The following is an 18,454-nucleotide window of genomic DNA, read 5'->3' as shown; positions in this document are numbered from 1 at the left end:
TTACAATAATATGTCATCCATATTATCATCTTATTATTTTTTGCTATTGTTACAAAAATAACAACTATGTGAGTGTTTTAAGTTATACAATGGCTTACCAAGCTGCAAGTACGACTATTGAGATTTTCATTCAAACTGATTAAATGTTATAGTTCTCCCCATTCATTCCTATTCCCCTCCCCTGCTTCCCCCAAATCTCTAAGTGTATAAATGAGGGAAACACATTCAACAAAAAGCTTTTATAAGAAATGAATGGAATAAACAACTAACCAAACCAAAAAGACACAGAAGACCAGTCATCTGGAACAGAAGACAGAGTAATAATGTCATGATGTCATTTGGGGGTCCCATGATCTAACTGGGGAGGGTTAATTAAGACAACACACTCTTCACCAATGTGTTTTCTAAGTATGTTGGTCTGGCACCATGCCCAGAAAACTTCATTTTTTTATTAGAAGTAGAAAGAGAATAGAGCTATAGGCAAACTCAGAGAGTCAGCATGGTACAGTGGATAGAAAAGATTGGTCTTGGGAGTCAGAAACACTTGGGTTCAAGATCCCCTCTGACCCAAAGTAGCTGTATGACCCTGGGCGAATCCCTCAGAAGCCCACATGACGCTCCAGAGAAGGAGCTGACCTGCGCTGATGGAGGAAGTCTCCTGACCTTCACCAATGCAAACTGATGAAACTAGAGCCCCATACTGACAAAATCACAGTTTGGACTAAAATGTATATATTTATAATATGTGCAAACATCTTTAGTGTAAATTCACACTCTTTAAAGAGTTTCCAAAAAAGTTTATTTACCACAACTCAGTGAGGGAACCAAAGCTCAGATAGGTTAAACAATTTGTCCACAGTTACTAGCAAGTCAAGCTAGGATTCCAACTCCAGAGTGATTTCTACTATATCACCCTACCTTTGATCATAGAGTTATGGAATGTTAGCACTGGAAGAGATTTTCAAGGTCATCTATTACAAGTCCCTCATTTTACAGCTGCTTCTGAAGTTTTCCAACTCATCATCCGGCCCAAGGTCACATACCTCATAACAAGCAGAACCAGGATTAGAACTCAGGTCTCTGGCTGCCTAGTCAAGCAATATTTCTGCAATGCTGCCTCAGGTTTCTCCATGACAAAATATGAAATGTTAACACGTGCAATTGCTAAAAAAATACAAGACCCCAAATCTGTGATCCTTCTCTCATCATTATAGATAATGTGGCTCATTTATCAGTCAAGAAAGGATATCTTTCAGCCAGAGTTTTCGTGTTCTGCTAAATCTTTGCAGATCACTTAATCATACAGAGAACCTTATTTTAAAATCACTTTAAAAAATCTAAAGCACTTTTTCACCTCAAAAAAATTACAAAAAGAGTTATTTCCAATCCATTTCTATAATTTTATTAGGCCATCTACTTTCCCCAAGACAAATGATTCCTCTCTATTTTGGCTGCTAAGAAGTGAAGAAGCCTTCATCTAACTCCTTGGCCCATCTACCATCACTGAATTGCAGATGTTTTAACTAGGAGGAATTTAAGATTTTGTCTAATCTTACACTCTCATTTTACACATGAGGAAACTGAGGCCCAAAGACGTGATTTCATTTTCCCAAAGTCATAGAACACAGAGTTTGTCTGATCAGAACTTTAACTAGAAACCTTTTGTAACTGGGGTAGCACAAACTATGTCCAGGGCAAGCAGCGAGCAAACTTTCAAAGCCTGAAAAGGGGAGAAGTTGACTTAGCGGGGTTGCTGTTGGGAAGAGGAAGTGGACCATGAGGCAGCTTCCTATTTTAACTAATTCTTCTTGCTAACTAACTGCTAAACTCTGATGTTCCTACCCTTCAGACGGATTAAAAATGCTTTCAGAGCCCTTGAAATTTGGCACCCTATGGCAAAGGTCCAGATGCCCTGTCCTAGTTACAACTGTTTCTTTTCCCCAGTCAAAGGTTTTTTTTTCCCAGTGGGTTAGGCTTCTCCCAAGCTGCCTGGTTTCAAATGCATATCAGCTTAAGTCTACTTTGAGACAAGGGGATCTCCTGTATTTTTTTAAAAGGAGGCTACCAAAAACATTTTACCTTTATCATTCAAAGAAGACTTTGTGCACCTGTGTGTCTGGCTGGGATAAAAAGGAGGCAAAAGACTGAGGTAGGATGATGTTCCAAAAAGAGCTCCAGATTTGGGATAAGCTTGATTTTGGTTCAGACCTTGTTTTGCAGAATTTAAAACTGAAGGGAACCTTAGCAATCTCTCAATCATAGGATCACAGATGCAAAGCCAGAGGGGGCATCAATGGCCACCTAGTCCAAACTCTCTATTTTACAGAAGGGGAAAATGAGGCCCAGAAGCAATTTGCCCAAGGCAATACAGGGAATCAATATCAGAGCCGGGATTTACACCCAGGTCCTCTAAAGGTTTTACATGCTGTGTTCAATTCACTCCCCCAAACTGCATCCAACAATCTCCCTTTGCATATAGGAAGCTGAGACCTAGGATTTGAATCCAATCCAGTGCAATTCCCACTGTACCACATTTACTCATTGACTACAAGTTCTTGATACAATTTCAAGGAACCACAAAATCATAGAATCACAGAATTTAAGAGTTAGAAGGCACCTCACTGACATCTAGTCCAACTCATACGCAAAGGGAATTCCCCATGAGAACAAAACTAAGAGAAGCCAGGGGCCTTGTCAGACCTGCAACTTGAAATAGACAAACCAATCAACAAGCCTTTATTGATCACCAGCTATATCCCAGGCACTGTACTAGGCACTGGGACACAAAGACAAAAAATGAAATCCCTGTCCTCAGGGAGCTTGCATTCTATCACTGAGAAGTTAGCTGCTTGGTTCCCTTGGTCAAATTTCTCTATCTCATGATCACCATAATTTCTGATATCTGATCTATTGTTCATTTTGTCCACGTATCCCTAGAGTAAACATCTAAAGATTGAATTGAATTGAATTAGATTGAAGGGAGTATTCCATACCCATCAATAAAAATGAGCACTACAAGTAACACTGTTGAAAAGAATTGTTTTGCTTAATTAAAATAAAGAGGAAGAAGAGAAAGCCAAGAATGAAGGGTCTTCAGATGGGAACAAGCATGGCCACCATAGTTTTTCACCTCTCTGAGCCACAGCCACCTTAGCTATAAGGTGAAGGAGCTGTCCAAGGTCCTTTCTGGTCCTAAGATGCTCTGAGGTCAATTCCATGAAACACATTACATTGAAAACAGGATGTATCATGGAAAAGCCTTGGAGGTGGAGTCAGGAGACCCCGAAGATCAGATCCTACCTCCAGCGCTTACTAGCTATGTGATCATGGCTAAGTCACTTAAAATCTCTGAGCCTCATTCCTTTATCTAAAAAGTTACACGTCAGATAGGTTGGGTTCAGATTTGTTGCTTTAGGTAGAATTCATGATTGGTAGTCAAGGATAGAGCCCAGGTTTCCCAACTCCCTAGTCCAATTCTCTCTTCCTTACTCTGCTGCCCCCAACCTCATGTCTTTGTCCCGAGACTTTTGAAGAACAGCATGGTGGAGCTGGAGTCAGAGACCTGAAATCAAATTCTCTCTCAGACATTTTACTAGTTGTGTTATCCTGGGCAAGTCATTTAACTGCTCTCAGTTTCCTCACTGATAAAATGGGAGTAATGATATCATCTACCTAACAGGGTGTAATGTAAACTATGGTGTAGGCGGTACTAATGGAAAGCACAATGCCAGGCAATCAGGGGTCAGTTCCTGACTCTGACACTCACTGTGTGACCCTGATGAATATAACAATGTTTCTCTCTCCAGCTCAAAGTCTACAACCCTATGATCACATCACAGGATTTCCAGGAGGAAGGCACTTCGTTAAGCTGCTATTCTTCTAAAAGAAATATTCACAAGGCACCAGAGAAGGTCCAAGTTCACCACTCTGTGCTGTGGCCAGCCTAGTGTGACATCACTACAGACAGAAAGAGCACTGGACTGGGAGGTCAAGAAACCCAGCTTCTAGGCCCATCACCCCCATTAAAGAGCTGGGTGATCTTGGCAAGCCACTTAACTTGTTTGTGCCTTGTTTTCTTCAGCTGTAAAATGAGGAGGTTAGGCAGGAGGACTGCAGGCAACAGGTATTGAATCAGGGGAGATTTAGACTTGTTTCAGCAACAGAAGAAAATCTTTAAAGGAGTAAAACCATCAACCTGTAGCTCATGGCTATTCAAAGCACCTTGGCAGGCTCACCTGGAAGGATCTGGGGTCCCAGTGAAGTAGTGGATGCATGGTGAACTCCCTCCCTGGGGCAGGACAGACACAATGCTGGCAGTAGTAAGGAAAGAGTCTGAATCTACGCAGACTCCACTGGCTTTATCCCGCAAAATGTTCATCATGGTTTGCACAGTGATGCTCTCTGTCAAGAGAGAAAGGGAAGGAAGAAAGGAAGGAAGGAAGGAAGGAAGGAAGGAAGGAAGGAAGGAAGGAAGGAAGGAAGGAAGGAAGGAAGGAAGGAAGGAAGGAAGGGAGGGAGGGAGGAAGGAACGGGGGCGGGGGAGAAAGAATAAGATATAGATGAATACATCTCCAGGGAAGACACACCAACTATTGCTTGTCTCTACTATTCCCTCAAAAACATACATAGTATGACAAGTAGCCTGTATGAGCACAGGAGCCTAGATTGTGTGGCAGTAAGTCTGGCTGGCTGCTGCCTAATCAATCAACAAGCACCAATTAAATGACTCCTCTGGGTCAGGTATGGAGAATACTGAGACAGAAATGAAATGGCTTCTGCCCTCAGGGAGTTTACATTCTATGAGGGGAGACCATATATACTAAGGACTCTTCACCTGGGGCCATGAACTTATATTTTCAATATTTTAATAGCAGTATTTCAATATAAGTAGTTGTCTTTGTACTCCTATACATTCAATTTTAAACATCTAACAACATGGTTTCTGAGAAGAGATCCATAGACTTCACCAGATTGCCAAAGGCAGGGTCCATGACACCACAAAAGACTAAAAAACCCTGACATATGCATGTGTAAGTATATAAAAATATAAATCAAGTTGCTTTTTCCAGAGGTAATTGGGAGAAATAAGGAAAGAGATCATGTAGGAGATAACACTGGGGGGAGCTTTGAAGAAAGCTGGATGTTGGGGGTGAACGTGAGGAGGGAATCATTCCAGGCTTGAGGGAGCAGCGAGAGCAAGCAACCAGAGGTAGAGAGTCATGTGTGAGGAACAGAAAGAACACTTGACTGGACCATAGACCGTGGGAAGGAGAGTAAGCAATAATAAGTAAATCAGCAATAGACAATAAATTAAAACAATAAATACTAAATTAAAAGTAAGAAATAATAAGCCTGGAGACATAGGTTGGAATTAGTTGTGAAGGCCTTTAAATGCCAAACATGAGTTTATGTCTGATCCTTAGAAGTAATAGGGAGCCACTGGAGATTATTGATCAGGGGAGTGACATGGTCAGAGGTCCAAAGAACAGTACAGTGAAGGTCAGAGAGCTCTTTACTAAGTTGGTCAAAGGGAATTAATTTCCAGCCATAGCATCTCTCAGTGACTGGCTACCAAGTAGGAGAAGGGTTGTGATCTGTGTTAATAGAAGAAGGACCCACAGCAGAGAGTCCTAACTTTTCCTTGGGTAGTCTGGTGAAACTCATGGACCTTTTTTCAGAATAATGTATTTAAATAATTTAAGGAAATGCTAAATTTCAGACAGTGAAAATATAACATGAGTAATGGGGAAATATGGTTAACATAATTGTGAAGCTTTTTTTTTTTGCTTTTTTGGAGGGTAATTGGGGTTAAGTGACTTGTCCAAAATCACCTGGCTAGTAAATGTGTCAAGTGTCTGAGGCTGGATTAGTAAATGTGTCAAGTGTTTGAGGCCAGATTTGAACTCATGTCCTCCTGACTCCAGGGCCAGTGCTCTATTCACTGCCCCATCTAGCCGCCCAAAACATAATTGTGTGTGTGTGTGTGTGTGTGTGTGTGTATCCTATATTAGATTGCTTGCTGTCTTGGGGAGGAGGAAGGAGAGAGGGGAGGGGGAGGAAGGGAGAAAAAAATTTGGAACTCAAAATCTTATTAAAATGAATGTTGAAAACTATCTTTACATGTAATTGGAAAAAATAAAATACTATTAAGTGTGGGAAAAAGAAGTTAGTGTTATTAGAAATTATTAGAAAATAAAGATGTCATTTTTTCCCATTCAATTTCATGGACCCCCTGAAATCTGTCCATGGATATGTGGGCCCCAGGTTAAAAAACCCTCACCTACAGCAAGGAGACCCTGGATCTTGTGGCATGAGAGCAGCCAACGCTGGAAATGCAAGAAGTCTTGTTCATAACTGTAGCTTGCTGACATTTCTGTGGTGCTTCAAAGCGCTTTCCCTGCTGTGCCTTATTGTCAAACCCATTTGACAGCTAAAGGAACTGAGGCTTGAAGAGACAAAGTCCCTTGTTTGGAGTCATGAATTTGAGGTGAGAAAAAAGCCAAGGTCTCCTGACCCCAAGTGCAGCCTTCTTTCTCCTCGACCTCTTGTGTATGGAGTAAAGAATGCTGGCTGCGGAGTCCCAAAGCTGCTAACACAACAGGCAGACTCACTGAAATTTCCCAGGAGCAGAGATTTAGAACTGGCGATTTAGAGGCCCACTAGCCCAATCTCCTTTTATAGATGAAGAAACAGACCCCAATTTGAACAAGGTCATGTAAGTCAGAAACAGAGATGGGATTCGAACCCAGGTCCTCTGACTCCCGAGTCAGGGCTCATTCCACCTTGATTTCTCATTTTCATCATAATTCTTCCTGATAGGAAACAATGGGAAAGTGAAGGCCTTCCAGCCAGGTGACGAGAGTTTGCACAGGAGTTCTCACATGTCATCACCGCCACTCCAAGCCTCACTTCCTTCATTTGTAAACTTAGGGAGCAGAGGGTTAAATTAGATCATCTCTGATGTCATTTCAAATTCTGGGATAAGGTCAGCAGTTTGGAGGATAATAGAGAGTTCAAGAGTTTGACAATAGAAGTGGAAACAGAAGCACAATTCATGGTTTCCCCCATATCAACTTCAGCAAGGAGCTCCATATTTAATGTCCATTCTGCCTGTTCCCTTTTATTTACTTAGTGAAATATTTATTAGGCTTAGTACTGTCAGGCATGATGCCAAATCCTAGGGATACAAAAAAGGTCAAAAACACTGCCCCCCATCCTCAAAGTGCCCATTGTGTAAATACAAGTGTATACAGTGTAAATGGAAGATGGTGGTGAAGGAAAGAGAAAAGTATGGGGAGGGAAGACTGGGAAAGGTCCAGTGAAGAAGGTGAGAGTCAAGGTGAGTCTTGAAGAAAATCAGGGAAGTGAGCGAAGTTTAATTACTATATCTTGCTAAAGAGACAAAACAAATGAGAAAGATGCTTTAAAGGTGCGCTTACTCACCCTCTTGTTTCTCCAGGCTGTCTTTGCCTGAACAGCAGCCTAGGTGGTCATCAGCTTGAGAAAACACTTCTGAGAAATTGAACTCTTGGTCTGTAGTCCACCAGCCTTGACCTGCAGCATAACTCCTGAGCTCAGGGTGCTCTGCGTCAATCTTGGAGGTGATGGAAAGCTGGTTACAAATGCACTTCACTCCCTCTGCAGAAAGAGTGAAGCTTGCATTAGTTCAAAATATACCTCGAAGGAAGCCACTGGAACCTAAGAACTGTCATTGCCCTCCCATGTTGGTGCTTAATGATGGGAAGGAAGTAAAACCAGAACGTGCTAAATTGGGTGGATATGAAAACAGACACTCTCCTGCCCTCTATCTGGGCAACCTCCATTAACCAACACAACAGGAAAACTGGCCAACCCTGATCAAAGAGTGTGATGGAGTGACTAGATAATGCTTAACTGAGCTTAAATGTGCAATTAAGAAAAATATGCGAGGCCCCCCTGCCATCTGGCTGAAGGATACCTGGGCATTTATTACCCTCAAAAAGGTGGAAAATCCTTTCCAAGAGAGATGCTTGGCTATCACTGGCATTTAGGAGAACAACATTTAGGGAAAGCACTTGTGGGCTTTTGTTACCTTCACACACACACACACACACACACACACACACACACATACAAGAAATTCAGGCCTGGAAAGGTGATGATAAGGAAAGATCAGAGGACTGATAAGGAACCCATGAGGAAACTGAGGCCCCCAAAGGTTGTGATTTATTTGCTTAACATCACACAGGCTCTAATCTTTAGAGGTGGGATATGAACCTAGGTCATAAGGTCTCCTACATGGAGACCTAAAAGAGAACTCTCAGGGTATCTTGTCCTGGCCAGCAGCCTCATTTCACAAGAGTACACTGAGGCTCAGAAGACTTGTTCATGATCACACAGCCACTAAATATCAGTGGTGGGGTCTGAGCTGAGTAAATGCAGATGCTGAGTCCTACAGCTTCTCTCCTTTGCCTTCTCATCAGGATTAACAACAGCAGCTCACTTTAAAAGTTGCTTGCCAATCATGGTGTGCACTGTCTACATAGTACACTGTGCTATATCTGAAAGTTGTTCCCATAAAAAAATCAATGAAATCCATAAAAATCAGCCCAGACCCCAAGTTTCCTGTTCTGTGGATGACTGGACAGCAAGCTCTCCTAATATGCACAAAGCAGGGAGAACAGGCCTGTTCTGACCATCCCTGCACCTCAACATAGCCAGGAGCTAAGTTAGGCTTGGGCCTCGAGGAACTCTCTAGGGTCAAAATATGGAAAAGGCTGCCTGTGAGAGGCATTTGTGTTTAGAGTAAAGTGGTCCTGTTTGCTGCCCACACAGAGCAGCAGATGAGGAAAAACCTAGAATCATAGACTAGAAGTAAACAGTTTTTTGCTTGAAAATGGAAGGCTGGAACCAGGGACCGCTGATGGATAGGTTTCTTCTCCTTTGTGTTTCTCTGCTTTCACTTTGCCTTTTCTCATCATAGGGGAAAGCAGAAGATAGCATTTTTAAAAAAGCAAACTCTCTGGCCTGCACCGGTGATTTCGATACAATTCGTGCTAAGCTGCTGAGAAAGCTCCAGCCCAGGAGTAAGCCCTGAGATTTTTCTTTCCTAACCAGGCTGATTGATATTGGTGATTTCTTCCTGGATGTTTAACGGCTGGGGGACTTGAATCTGTAATCAGGCTTCCTGCAATCAGCCCGTAAAAGCAGCAGCTGCACAACTTCAAAAATGGCAGTGTTTTTTGAAATCAAAAACGGATCTATGGAGGAGGGAGGGAGACGGATTTCTGGTTGAATTTCATTGAAAATAAACTTCTGGAATAGAGACGTCTATCAAAGAGTTCTGCAGAAATACCATGTAATTACAGTACAAAACTATCATCCCCATCCCCATCTGGCCTCGGCCCTGATGAGATCTTTTGATAAGAAGCTCTTAGGAATTATATCACACCAGCCTCTGTAGGCACTTAGAAGTCTTTCTTCAAGGCTCCCAGAGGTGCTGCCTCCTACAGGAAGCCTCTCTTGATTCATTTACTTGTTAATTCTCTTCTAATTGGTATTATGCATATACTACGTGTCATGTATATTGTATAACAGACAGCTAGGTGGTGCAGTAGGTAGAGTGCCAAGCCTGGACTGAGGAAGACTCATTTTTGTGAGTTAAATCTGGTCTCAGACACTATCTGTGTGACCTTGGGCAAGTCACTTAACCTTATTTGCCTCAGTTTCTTTATCTGTAAAATGAGCTAGAAAAATGCCCAACCACTTCAATATCTGCCAAGAAAACCCCAAATGGGTCAGATGCAATTGAAAACAACTGAACTAACGATATATATTTCTCTGATTACACCCACACACACAGAGGAAAATGTCAGTTTTGTCTCTGCATCCCCAGTGTTTGGAGGTGAGGAGGAAGACAGAATCAGAGCATTTGGGTTCAATTCCCACTTCTGATACTCCCTATCACAGTTAACTTTGGGCATGTCCCTTAACATCCCTGGAACTCGATTTCCCCACATATAAAATAATGGGGCTGGACTAGATGACCTGTAGCCTCTCCCAGCCCTAGAGCTAGGATCCATGATTTTATGGCATATTAGTTACTTAAAAAATATTTGTTAGAAAGTAGATTTCCATCAATTGAGGAAAAGGTCAAATGAGCTGGGATACAAAAACGTAATGGAATATTATATTCTGTGCTATAAGAAATTATGAATATGGTGACTACAGAGAAGCCAGTGTATCAGAAACTGATACAAAGTGAAGCCTGCAGAACCAAGAAAATGACATACACAATGGCTACAATAATATAAATTTTAAAACCAACAACCCAACAATAAAACGGAATGTTGTGTGATTAGGATGACCAAGCCTTCCCCAGAGTTAAACAGACCTGCCTGTGCTGTTTTGCAAATGAGGGATTCTATGGGTATGTGACATTGCAGATAGTCCCAGACTTTTTCTGTTGGCTGATTTTGCTCAACTGTTTTCCCCCATACTTTTGTATTCTTAAAGGGGTTGGCTCTCTGGGAAGGGATGGGTTGCATTTGGAAATGTGGGTGATAAAAAACAAGAGATTATCAAAAAAACCTTATTTAACAATAAAAATAAATACTTGGTGGATTGAGGTATATTGGAATGTCATTAGGTTGAGTGGATTGTATGTTTTATTGGACTTCTTTTTTATGCTCCAGTAACTCTGACTCCCAAAGAACACTCTTTTATATTGAACCGATTCTATGAAAAAAACATCTTAAAATTTGATTGTCCCAGCACATCTATTGGTGGGTAGAATCTGGAGTGAACCAGACTTCCATTCCAGAGTCTCTAGGGGCTCTGGGCACCATGCTGAAGGTAAAGGCTTTGAACTAGCAGCCTGTGCTGCTCATTGGTATGTTTAAACATGCCCCTGTTTGCAGTTCTAGCTCAGTCCTGGAGATGTGAAGAATTGAAATATAAAATATTGGGCACCAAATATCCGTCAGAAAGATTTTTGGTAGGAGTTTCACCAAATCTGTTTTTTTTTCCTAGCTGCCTAGAACCCTATAAAGTGTCTCTGTCCCCAGACTAGGATCAAGCACTTTCCAGAAAGAACAATAGAGTAGGAATTGATTTCATCAGGTATGTCCTCTTCCTTTTGCCCTTGAAGGCAACATGGTAGAGGGGCAAGAGTGCCGGTTTCCCACAAATTTGCTAAATCTAAGCAAAGTCGAACTGTACCCTCTTAGATCATAGATCACCAAGCAGAATGAAGAGGCCCCAGACTGCCACATTGCAGAACTGCAGGGGTACCGTCCCTTCAAAGCTGATTCATCTGATTGGATGGAGTGATAATGATGTCACCACTTGGTTAATTTGTGGGCCCAGGGAAGAGGTTGGGGAAAGGGTGAAATCCAAAGACCAGGACACTTACAAGGAAAAAACCCAACTGAGTTTTATCTCCTATGAAGAAAGTCTACTGAACCTTGGCTCCAAATACATCATTAGCCTAATGAGGAAGCAGAGACCTGGGCAGATGACAGAGAGGGAGCAAGTCTTCCAGGTTCATCCTCATCAGCTCCCATCAACCTAACTCACCAACCTGTGATTTTTTCAGCTGCCCAGTGTTTCCCTATGGTCTCTAGCACCCAGGCTTCTTCTTGATCCACAATCAGATACGCGCTTTGGAAGGTGTGGCACAAGTTCCCGTCTTCATAGTAATTTCCACCTTGCCCGTGTTCTTCCAACAAGGAGACAATGACGTCAAAGGCCTCTTTGGCAGTGGCACCTCTTTCTAGACCCAGCCTGAAAAGGAAAGAAAATCATTGTAACAATCAGAACTTGTTTGAACACCAATAATATTGACTCATATTATTAGTCGTTAATAACAACTACTACTAAGAAATAATAACTAGTATTTATATATTGTGCCCTCGAGGTTTGCAAAGCACTTTATGTGAATTTTTCCATTTGATTCTGGCACCTACCTTGTGAGGTAAGTGCTTTTATTATCCTTATTTTACAGAAGAGGACACCGAGGCAAACAAAAGGTAAGTAACTTGCCCCTGAATCACAGCTAGTTAGTGTCTGAGGCAGGATTTGAACTAGGGTCTTCCTGACTCCACGGTCAGCTCCCCATCCACTCTGCTCCACTGTCATTCATTAGGCACATAGTAGGGGATTAACATATGTTTGTTAATTCACTGAATACAGCACTGAGTGGCATCTGGAAGACATAAGTTCAAATCTCACCCCTGACCCTCACTAAGCTGTGTGGCCCAGACCACTGGGGCATCACTGAACCCCCCTGAGCCTCTGTGTTCTCATATTTAAAATGGGGAGCATGACACTTGAAGTGCCTGTCTCACAAGGTGATCGGGGCTCAAATGTATATAAAATACTTTGCACATTTAAGTTATTAATATCAAAATAAAAGATCTATGCTTTCACTGAAAGAACATTTCTTTTTGCTGGGCTATTCCAGATGTTAAAAAGAACGTGACATTTATTGCCATAACAGGCTTATTTTCATGGTCAGATAATTGCTCATTGATGCATCGGACACTTTTCCATTTAAGCTTGCTTAAGAAGACTTAGCTTCACAGTAATGATTAGGAAGGTGGATGATAAAACTGGGACAGAGCAGCACAAGATTAAGCTCTTTAGAAAGCTGATTTAAGGAGAGCATCCTGTTAATAAATGTCTCCTTTTCTAAGTGGGGATTACAGAAGTCAGGAATTGTGGAAGGTCTGTCATCAGGAAGAGGGATTAGCTTGGATCTGCTTGGCTGCCGAGGGCAGAACTCTGACGTCAGACCATTGGTCAAGCCCGCCTCCCACCTCTTGGCCAGAGAGGGATGGACTGGGGGACTGAGAGGTAATATTTCTGGACACGGCCCATACCATGACTTGTTTTGCTCAATTATATTGTTTACAAAGCAGGGCTTTAGCTTGTGGTAGGAGGAGAGTTGATGAATGAGAGCAATGGGGGGAAAAAGAACAAAGAAAAGAGTTTCAATAAAACATTTAAAAATACACAGAAGTTCAGAAGGAGGCACAAACAAGCAGGCAATTTTGATGCCACCAGATCAAATTTAACATACACGTAATTTTTTTTTAAAAAAAGCATTATAAAGAAGAAGTTCCCTTTACAGCCCCAGTGGCCTTCCTATTTCAGAGCTTCCCAAATTATTAACAACCTTCCTAGAAGGTGATACTTGGGAGGTATTTTATCTACAAAATGACCAAATCTATGGTAAAGGGAGGCACCTCATTATAGCTACAGACATGTTGATTTGGGACCAGAGATCACACCAACATGTATGTTTGTGAAGCCTTTCATGGCAGCTATTTCCTGGATGGAGGAGATCCATACCCAATGCTTCTAATTCTTCATTCATCCTAGGCTACAGCCCCTGCACTGGCATGATTAGCAAGGGAAAGAAGTAAATGTAACTGTCTTGAGATTCAGTCCTCACCCTGTGGCCCATCGCCAACTCTGGCTGGCAAAAATAAACCTACAGCACATCAACACTAATACTCTTGTAAAGGACTTGTATGTATAAAAATATTTAGAGCACCTCCTTTTTTTGTAGCAGCAAACAACCGAAAACTAGGAATGTACTCGAATATTTGGGAATAGTTAAAGAAATTACAGTGTATGGATGTGACAGAATAATATGAAATGGATCATGTCAGAAAAACCTGGGAAGATCTATATGAACTGATGAAGAGTGAAGTGAGCAGAACCAGGAGAACAATACTATGGTAAAGACAAACAACTCTGAAAGACTTAAGAACTCTTCTCAATGCAAAAAAAGCCCCACAATTCCAAAGGACCAGTTATTGAAGAATGCCTTAAAGGGCAGTGATGGATTCAGGGTGCAAATTTAGTCACAAATTTTTGGGAATGGGAAATCTGTTTTTTCTTGACTATGCATATTTGTTACAAAATATTTTTCTCTTTTCTTTTTCCAATGAGGGATGGAGGTGGGGAGAAGGATAGGAGAGAGAGAGAGAGAGAGAGAGAGAGAGGGAGAGAGAGAGAAAGGGAGGGAGGGAGGGAGGGAGGAAGAAAGGAAGGGAGGGAGGGAGGAAGGACAAACAGACAAGATGATCATTGAGGCATCTTTTTAAAAAATGCAGAGAACTCAATTCCTAAGATTCCTTTCCAGCTCTACACCCTTTCCCTGAGCCCCCAAATCCTTCCTTTCTGAATTGCTTATTACTGTCTGGGGCATGACCATCCTCCCAGGCACCCAAGCTCAAATTTCAGTGTTATCCTTGCTCCTCACTCTTGCTCACCCCACGTAGTCATATCTTCACCAAACATCTCACACCCTTCATATACATTGCCTTCTCTCCATTCACCCAGTCATCACCTTAATATGGGCCTCCTTTACCTTGAGCCTGGACCACTGCATTAGGCTTCTACTTGTCCTGCTTCCATCTTTCCCTACTCCAATCCATTCTCCTCTTCTCTGATGAAGTCATTGTACTACAGTGTCTGTCTGTGCCCTTCCTCAGTAAGCTGCAGAGACTCCCTCTTACCTCCAAGATAAACTCCTCTGTTTGACATTTAAAGACCTTCCCAATCTGGCCTTTTCCGACCTTTCCAGTCTTCTTATACTTGATCACCCTCCACGTACTCTGTGATCGAGCCACACCAGCCTAATGCTCTTCCTCATGCTTGGCATTCCCATGTCTTGCCTTTGCACTGGCTGTGCCCATGCCTGGAATGCTCTCCCTCTTAGCTTTCCTCAAGACTCTTGTTAAATCCAAGCCTTCCCCGGCTGGAGACTCTTCCTCTCAGATAAACTTCTGTCTAATACATACATATATGTGTGTATATATATGAAATGTGAGTGTTCATGTGTGCATATATATGTATAGTGGGTTTATGTATGTATATATATGTATGTGTATATATATACATATACATATACACATACACACACACACTTCTGTGTCCCTAGTGTTTTTTCATGCTTGTCTCACCCTTTAGATTTCAAGCTTCCTGAGGGAAGAGGTTGTGGTCTTTTTGTTGTTTTTTTTTAACTATTCTTTGTAGCCCTACTGCTTAGCACAGTACCTGGCATGCAGGAAGCACTTAATAAAAAATACAGTGACTTCACTTGTATCACAGGACCTGCTTTCTCAATGGGTAGAGAAGGGGCTGGAGGGAGGGAGAGAATTTGGAACTAAAAAAATTTTTTTAATAAATGAATGCTAAAAAAATAAATAATAAAATTTTAAAAAATAAAATGAAAAATGCTGGCTGACTGAGTGACTTCTGTGTGATCTGTCCCATGCCTCAATGCCTCCAGGACTAGGGTCTTGCCTTGCTTCTCTCAAAGCCCACCTGCTGCCAGCTTCCTGGATGCCAATCACCTTATTGGGTACTATTTGCTAGGGCCACAAAGTAAAAAAAAATAAACAAACAGAACAAAACCCAGTCTCTGCTCTCAGGGAGCTTATATCCTACTCAAAAGATCAGTGGACACATAGATAAGCCTAGCCCAAGGCCCAAGATGCCAGGCTGTGGACTCACATAGATCTGGTTTGACCTCAGGAGCCATCCCCCAAATATTCTCTCTGTCTTTGACTCACTTTCCCCACCCAGCATTTACTCTGGCAAAATCTCCAAAGATATCATCTGGAGTTCATCCTTAGGCTCCACCATTGTAGGCAACAGGCTCCCAGCTCCCCTCGTGGCAAAAAGTAGATATTATAGTTATCATGCAGCTTTGATTTCCCTGCACCCTACTATGAGTGCCACACCCAGAGAAGACGCTTCAAAGAATCCTTCATTGCTAAAATTGTACTGAAAGCCATGAAAGGAAGGCTAACCCCAGTAACTCATCCTTCTGTGATCTCTCTCACAGGGAAATGCCAAGGATATACCAGTGGGGTGGTGAGAACAGGATGGCAATTGCCAGCCTGCAAACTTGAAATCCTACCCTCTAATTGAATAAGGTGCTCTAGCAAGAACAGAGGTGGTAACTGCAGGATCTTTGAGAGCCTGGGGTGGATGGCACAGACCATGGCAGTTGTGCCTTGTTGTGCCTTCTGACTTGATACTATTCGGAGCCTTAATTCAGTGAGGGGTGAAGAAAAAGGCAGAAAGGGTAAAAATGCATGTCACTGCAGAGCCTTAGGAGATTGGCAGAGGCTGCTTTCCCTCTAAATGTGACAAGTGAGTGGGATCCCGCTCAATCTGGGGTCATATAGCTAAGCTCTGAACAGAGACTCAGGTGCAAAGTTCTCCCTTTTGAAATGAGACTCAAGAGCTTGTGTCCTGCTGAGCTTTCCCAGGAGCTGTCTGTGAGCTTGGCTCACACACTGCAGGGCTAGGTAGGAGAAAGCTAAGATGGACCCACTGATTAAACACCAGCAGGTGCTGCCTTTGTCATTCTTGGCTGACAGGTTAGAATAGCAACAGGGAAAGTTTCCTCAAGGTCCCACAAATCAACCAAGCAACAAGCATTTCTTTATGAAGCACTTGATATAAGTCAGGGACTGTGCTAGCGAGGAGGCAGAGGTGGGCAGGGGAAATGCCAAGAATGGACAGAAACAGACACGGAGCTCAGTGATGGCTCAGCTCTTACCTGGACCTGGATACATGGTCTTTGACCCAGCAGATTTCAGACCAGACCTTGTCTACGTATTTGTAAAATGAGGGTAGTACACTGATGCCACCAAAATATTTGCTGTTGTACTGAAGGGTTTGGGTGGAAGCTATGTCCTAAATGGGCATCGAGGTGTCACAGTGGATAAAGTGCTAAGTCTGGGGCCCAGTTCAAATCTGACCTCAGACTGTGTGACTCTAGAAAAGTCACTTAACCCTTTTTGCCTCAGTTTCCTCATCTGTCAAATGAGCTAGAGAAGGAAGTGGCAAACCACTCCAGTATCGCTGCCAAGAAAACTCCCATAGAGCGGACATGACGGAAAGGACTAAATAACAAAAAATGACAAAATTGTGTTTTGTTTGCTATGCACTGATCTTGACGTAGAACAGAGCCCCAGGGGGTGGAGCCAAGATGGTGGAGTAGAAACAGGGCTTCCACCTCCTCCAATACATGTAAAAAATGACTCTAAACAAACTTTAGAGCTACAGAACCCACAAAGTGACAGAGAGAAACAAATCTCCTGCTGAAGGCAGCCCAGCAGGCCGGCAGGAGGGGTCCATAGCAGCACAGTAGGAGTCAAGGGCAGTCCTCCTGAGGCCAGTTTTAGCCCCAGGGTGGCCCCCACCAGCGGTGCTTGGAGCAGACTTCAGAGAGTAAATCACCAGCAGCAGTAGCGGTTTCCAGACTTCTCGATCCATAAATGCCAAAGACAAAGTAAAAGGTCAGTGCAGAACTTGGTTGGTCCAGGGGAGGATAGAAGAGTGCAGTCCGGCCGCTAGCCCAAAGCGAGATGCAGAGAAGGCGCGGGGGCTGCATCCCTGCTGTGTGGCTCCTTCCGGAACTTCTGGCCTGCAGATTGTAGCAGGACCAAGAGACCATTCAGAGGGTAAATGCTTTTGTTTTGACTTGCTTGGATCTGGATCTTGGTCTTGGATGGTGGTCCTGGGATGTGTGACCAGTGAGCCAGAGCATGTAGGGGCTGCAGAGAGGGCACCCAACCCCTGCGACTTGGGACATAGTTCTCTCCATTCTGGGAGCAGAGTTCTGCTGTGGCAAAGAGCTCAAAAGTCAAGTAATTGGCTGCCAATATGAGGAGGCAATGGAAGAACAAACAGACAACAGAATCCTTTTTTGGCAACAAAAAGGATCAAGGCATGGAGCAGGAGGAAGACATCAAAGTCAGAACTCCTGCATCAAAAACCTCCAAGAAAAATGTGAACTGGTTACAGGCCATGGAGGAGCTCAAGAAGGATTTTGAAAATCAAGTAAGAGAAGTGGAGGAAAAATTAGGAAAAGAAATGAGAATGATGCAAGAAAATCATGAAAAGCAAGTCAACAGCCTGCTAAAGGAGACCTAAAGGGGTTGCTAGGTGGCACAGTGAAGAGAGTACCAGCCCTAGAGTCAGGAGGACCTGAGTTCAAATCCAGCCTCAGACACTTAACACTTACTAGTCATGTGACCTTGGGCAAATCACTTAACCCCAACTGCCCTCCAAAAAAAGCAAAATAAATAAAGAAGACCCAAAAATATGCTGAAGAAAATAACACCCTAAAAAGCAGACTAACTCAAATGGCAAAAGAGGCCCAAAAAGCCAATGAGGAGAAGAATGCTTTAAAAAGCCCAATTTGCCAGATGGAAAAGGAATTTCAAAAAGTCACTGAAGAGAATAACTCCTTCAAAATTAGATTGGAACAATTGGAAGCTAATGACTTTATGAGAAATCAAGATACTATAAAACAAATCCAAATGAATGAAAAAATAGAAGGCAATGTGAAATATCTCATTGGAAAAACCACTGACCTGGAAAATAGACCCAGGAGAGAGAATTTAAAAACTATTGGACTGCCTGAAAGCCATGATCAAAAAGA

At 42.6% G+C, this 18,454-nt stretch overlaps 1 protein-coding gene across 1 annotated transcript in view; it reads right to left on the bottom strand.

Moving 5' to 3' along the window:
- The window catches only part of SCRN1 (secernin 1), a 62,576-nt gene that overhangs the window by 11,658 nt on the left and 32,464 nt on the right, over window positions 1-18,454 (bottom strand). The window contains exons 4-6 of the mRNA XM_069088633.1: window positions 11,561-11,763; window positions 7,444-7,638; window positions 4,236-4,401 (exon numbers count right to left, since the gene is read on the bottom strand). Coding sequence (XP_068944734.1) covers window positions 4,236-4,401; window positions 7,444-7,638; window positions 11,561-11,763 — 564 coding nt within the window. The remainder of the gene's footprint in view (window positions 1-4,235; window positions 4,402-7,443; window positions 7,639-11,560; window positions 11,764-18,454) is intronic.

Source organism: Petaurus breviceps, unplaced genomic scaffold, assembly GCF_028583685.1.
Source record: "Petaurus breviceps papuanus isolate PSGF00001 unplaced genomic scaffold, PetGlider_PUasm1.0 185, whole genome shotgun sequence".
Taxonomy (NCBI): Eukaryota; Metazoa; Chordata; class Mammalia; order Diprotodontia; family Petauridae; genus Petaurus; species Petaurus breviceps.
Note: the sequence above shows the minus strand (reverse complement) of the source record. Positions and strands in the feature narration are given on the sequence as shown.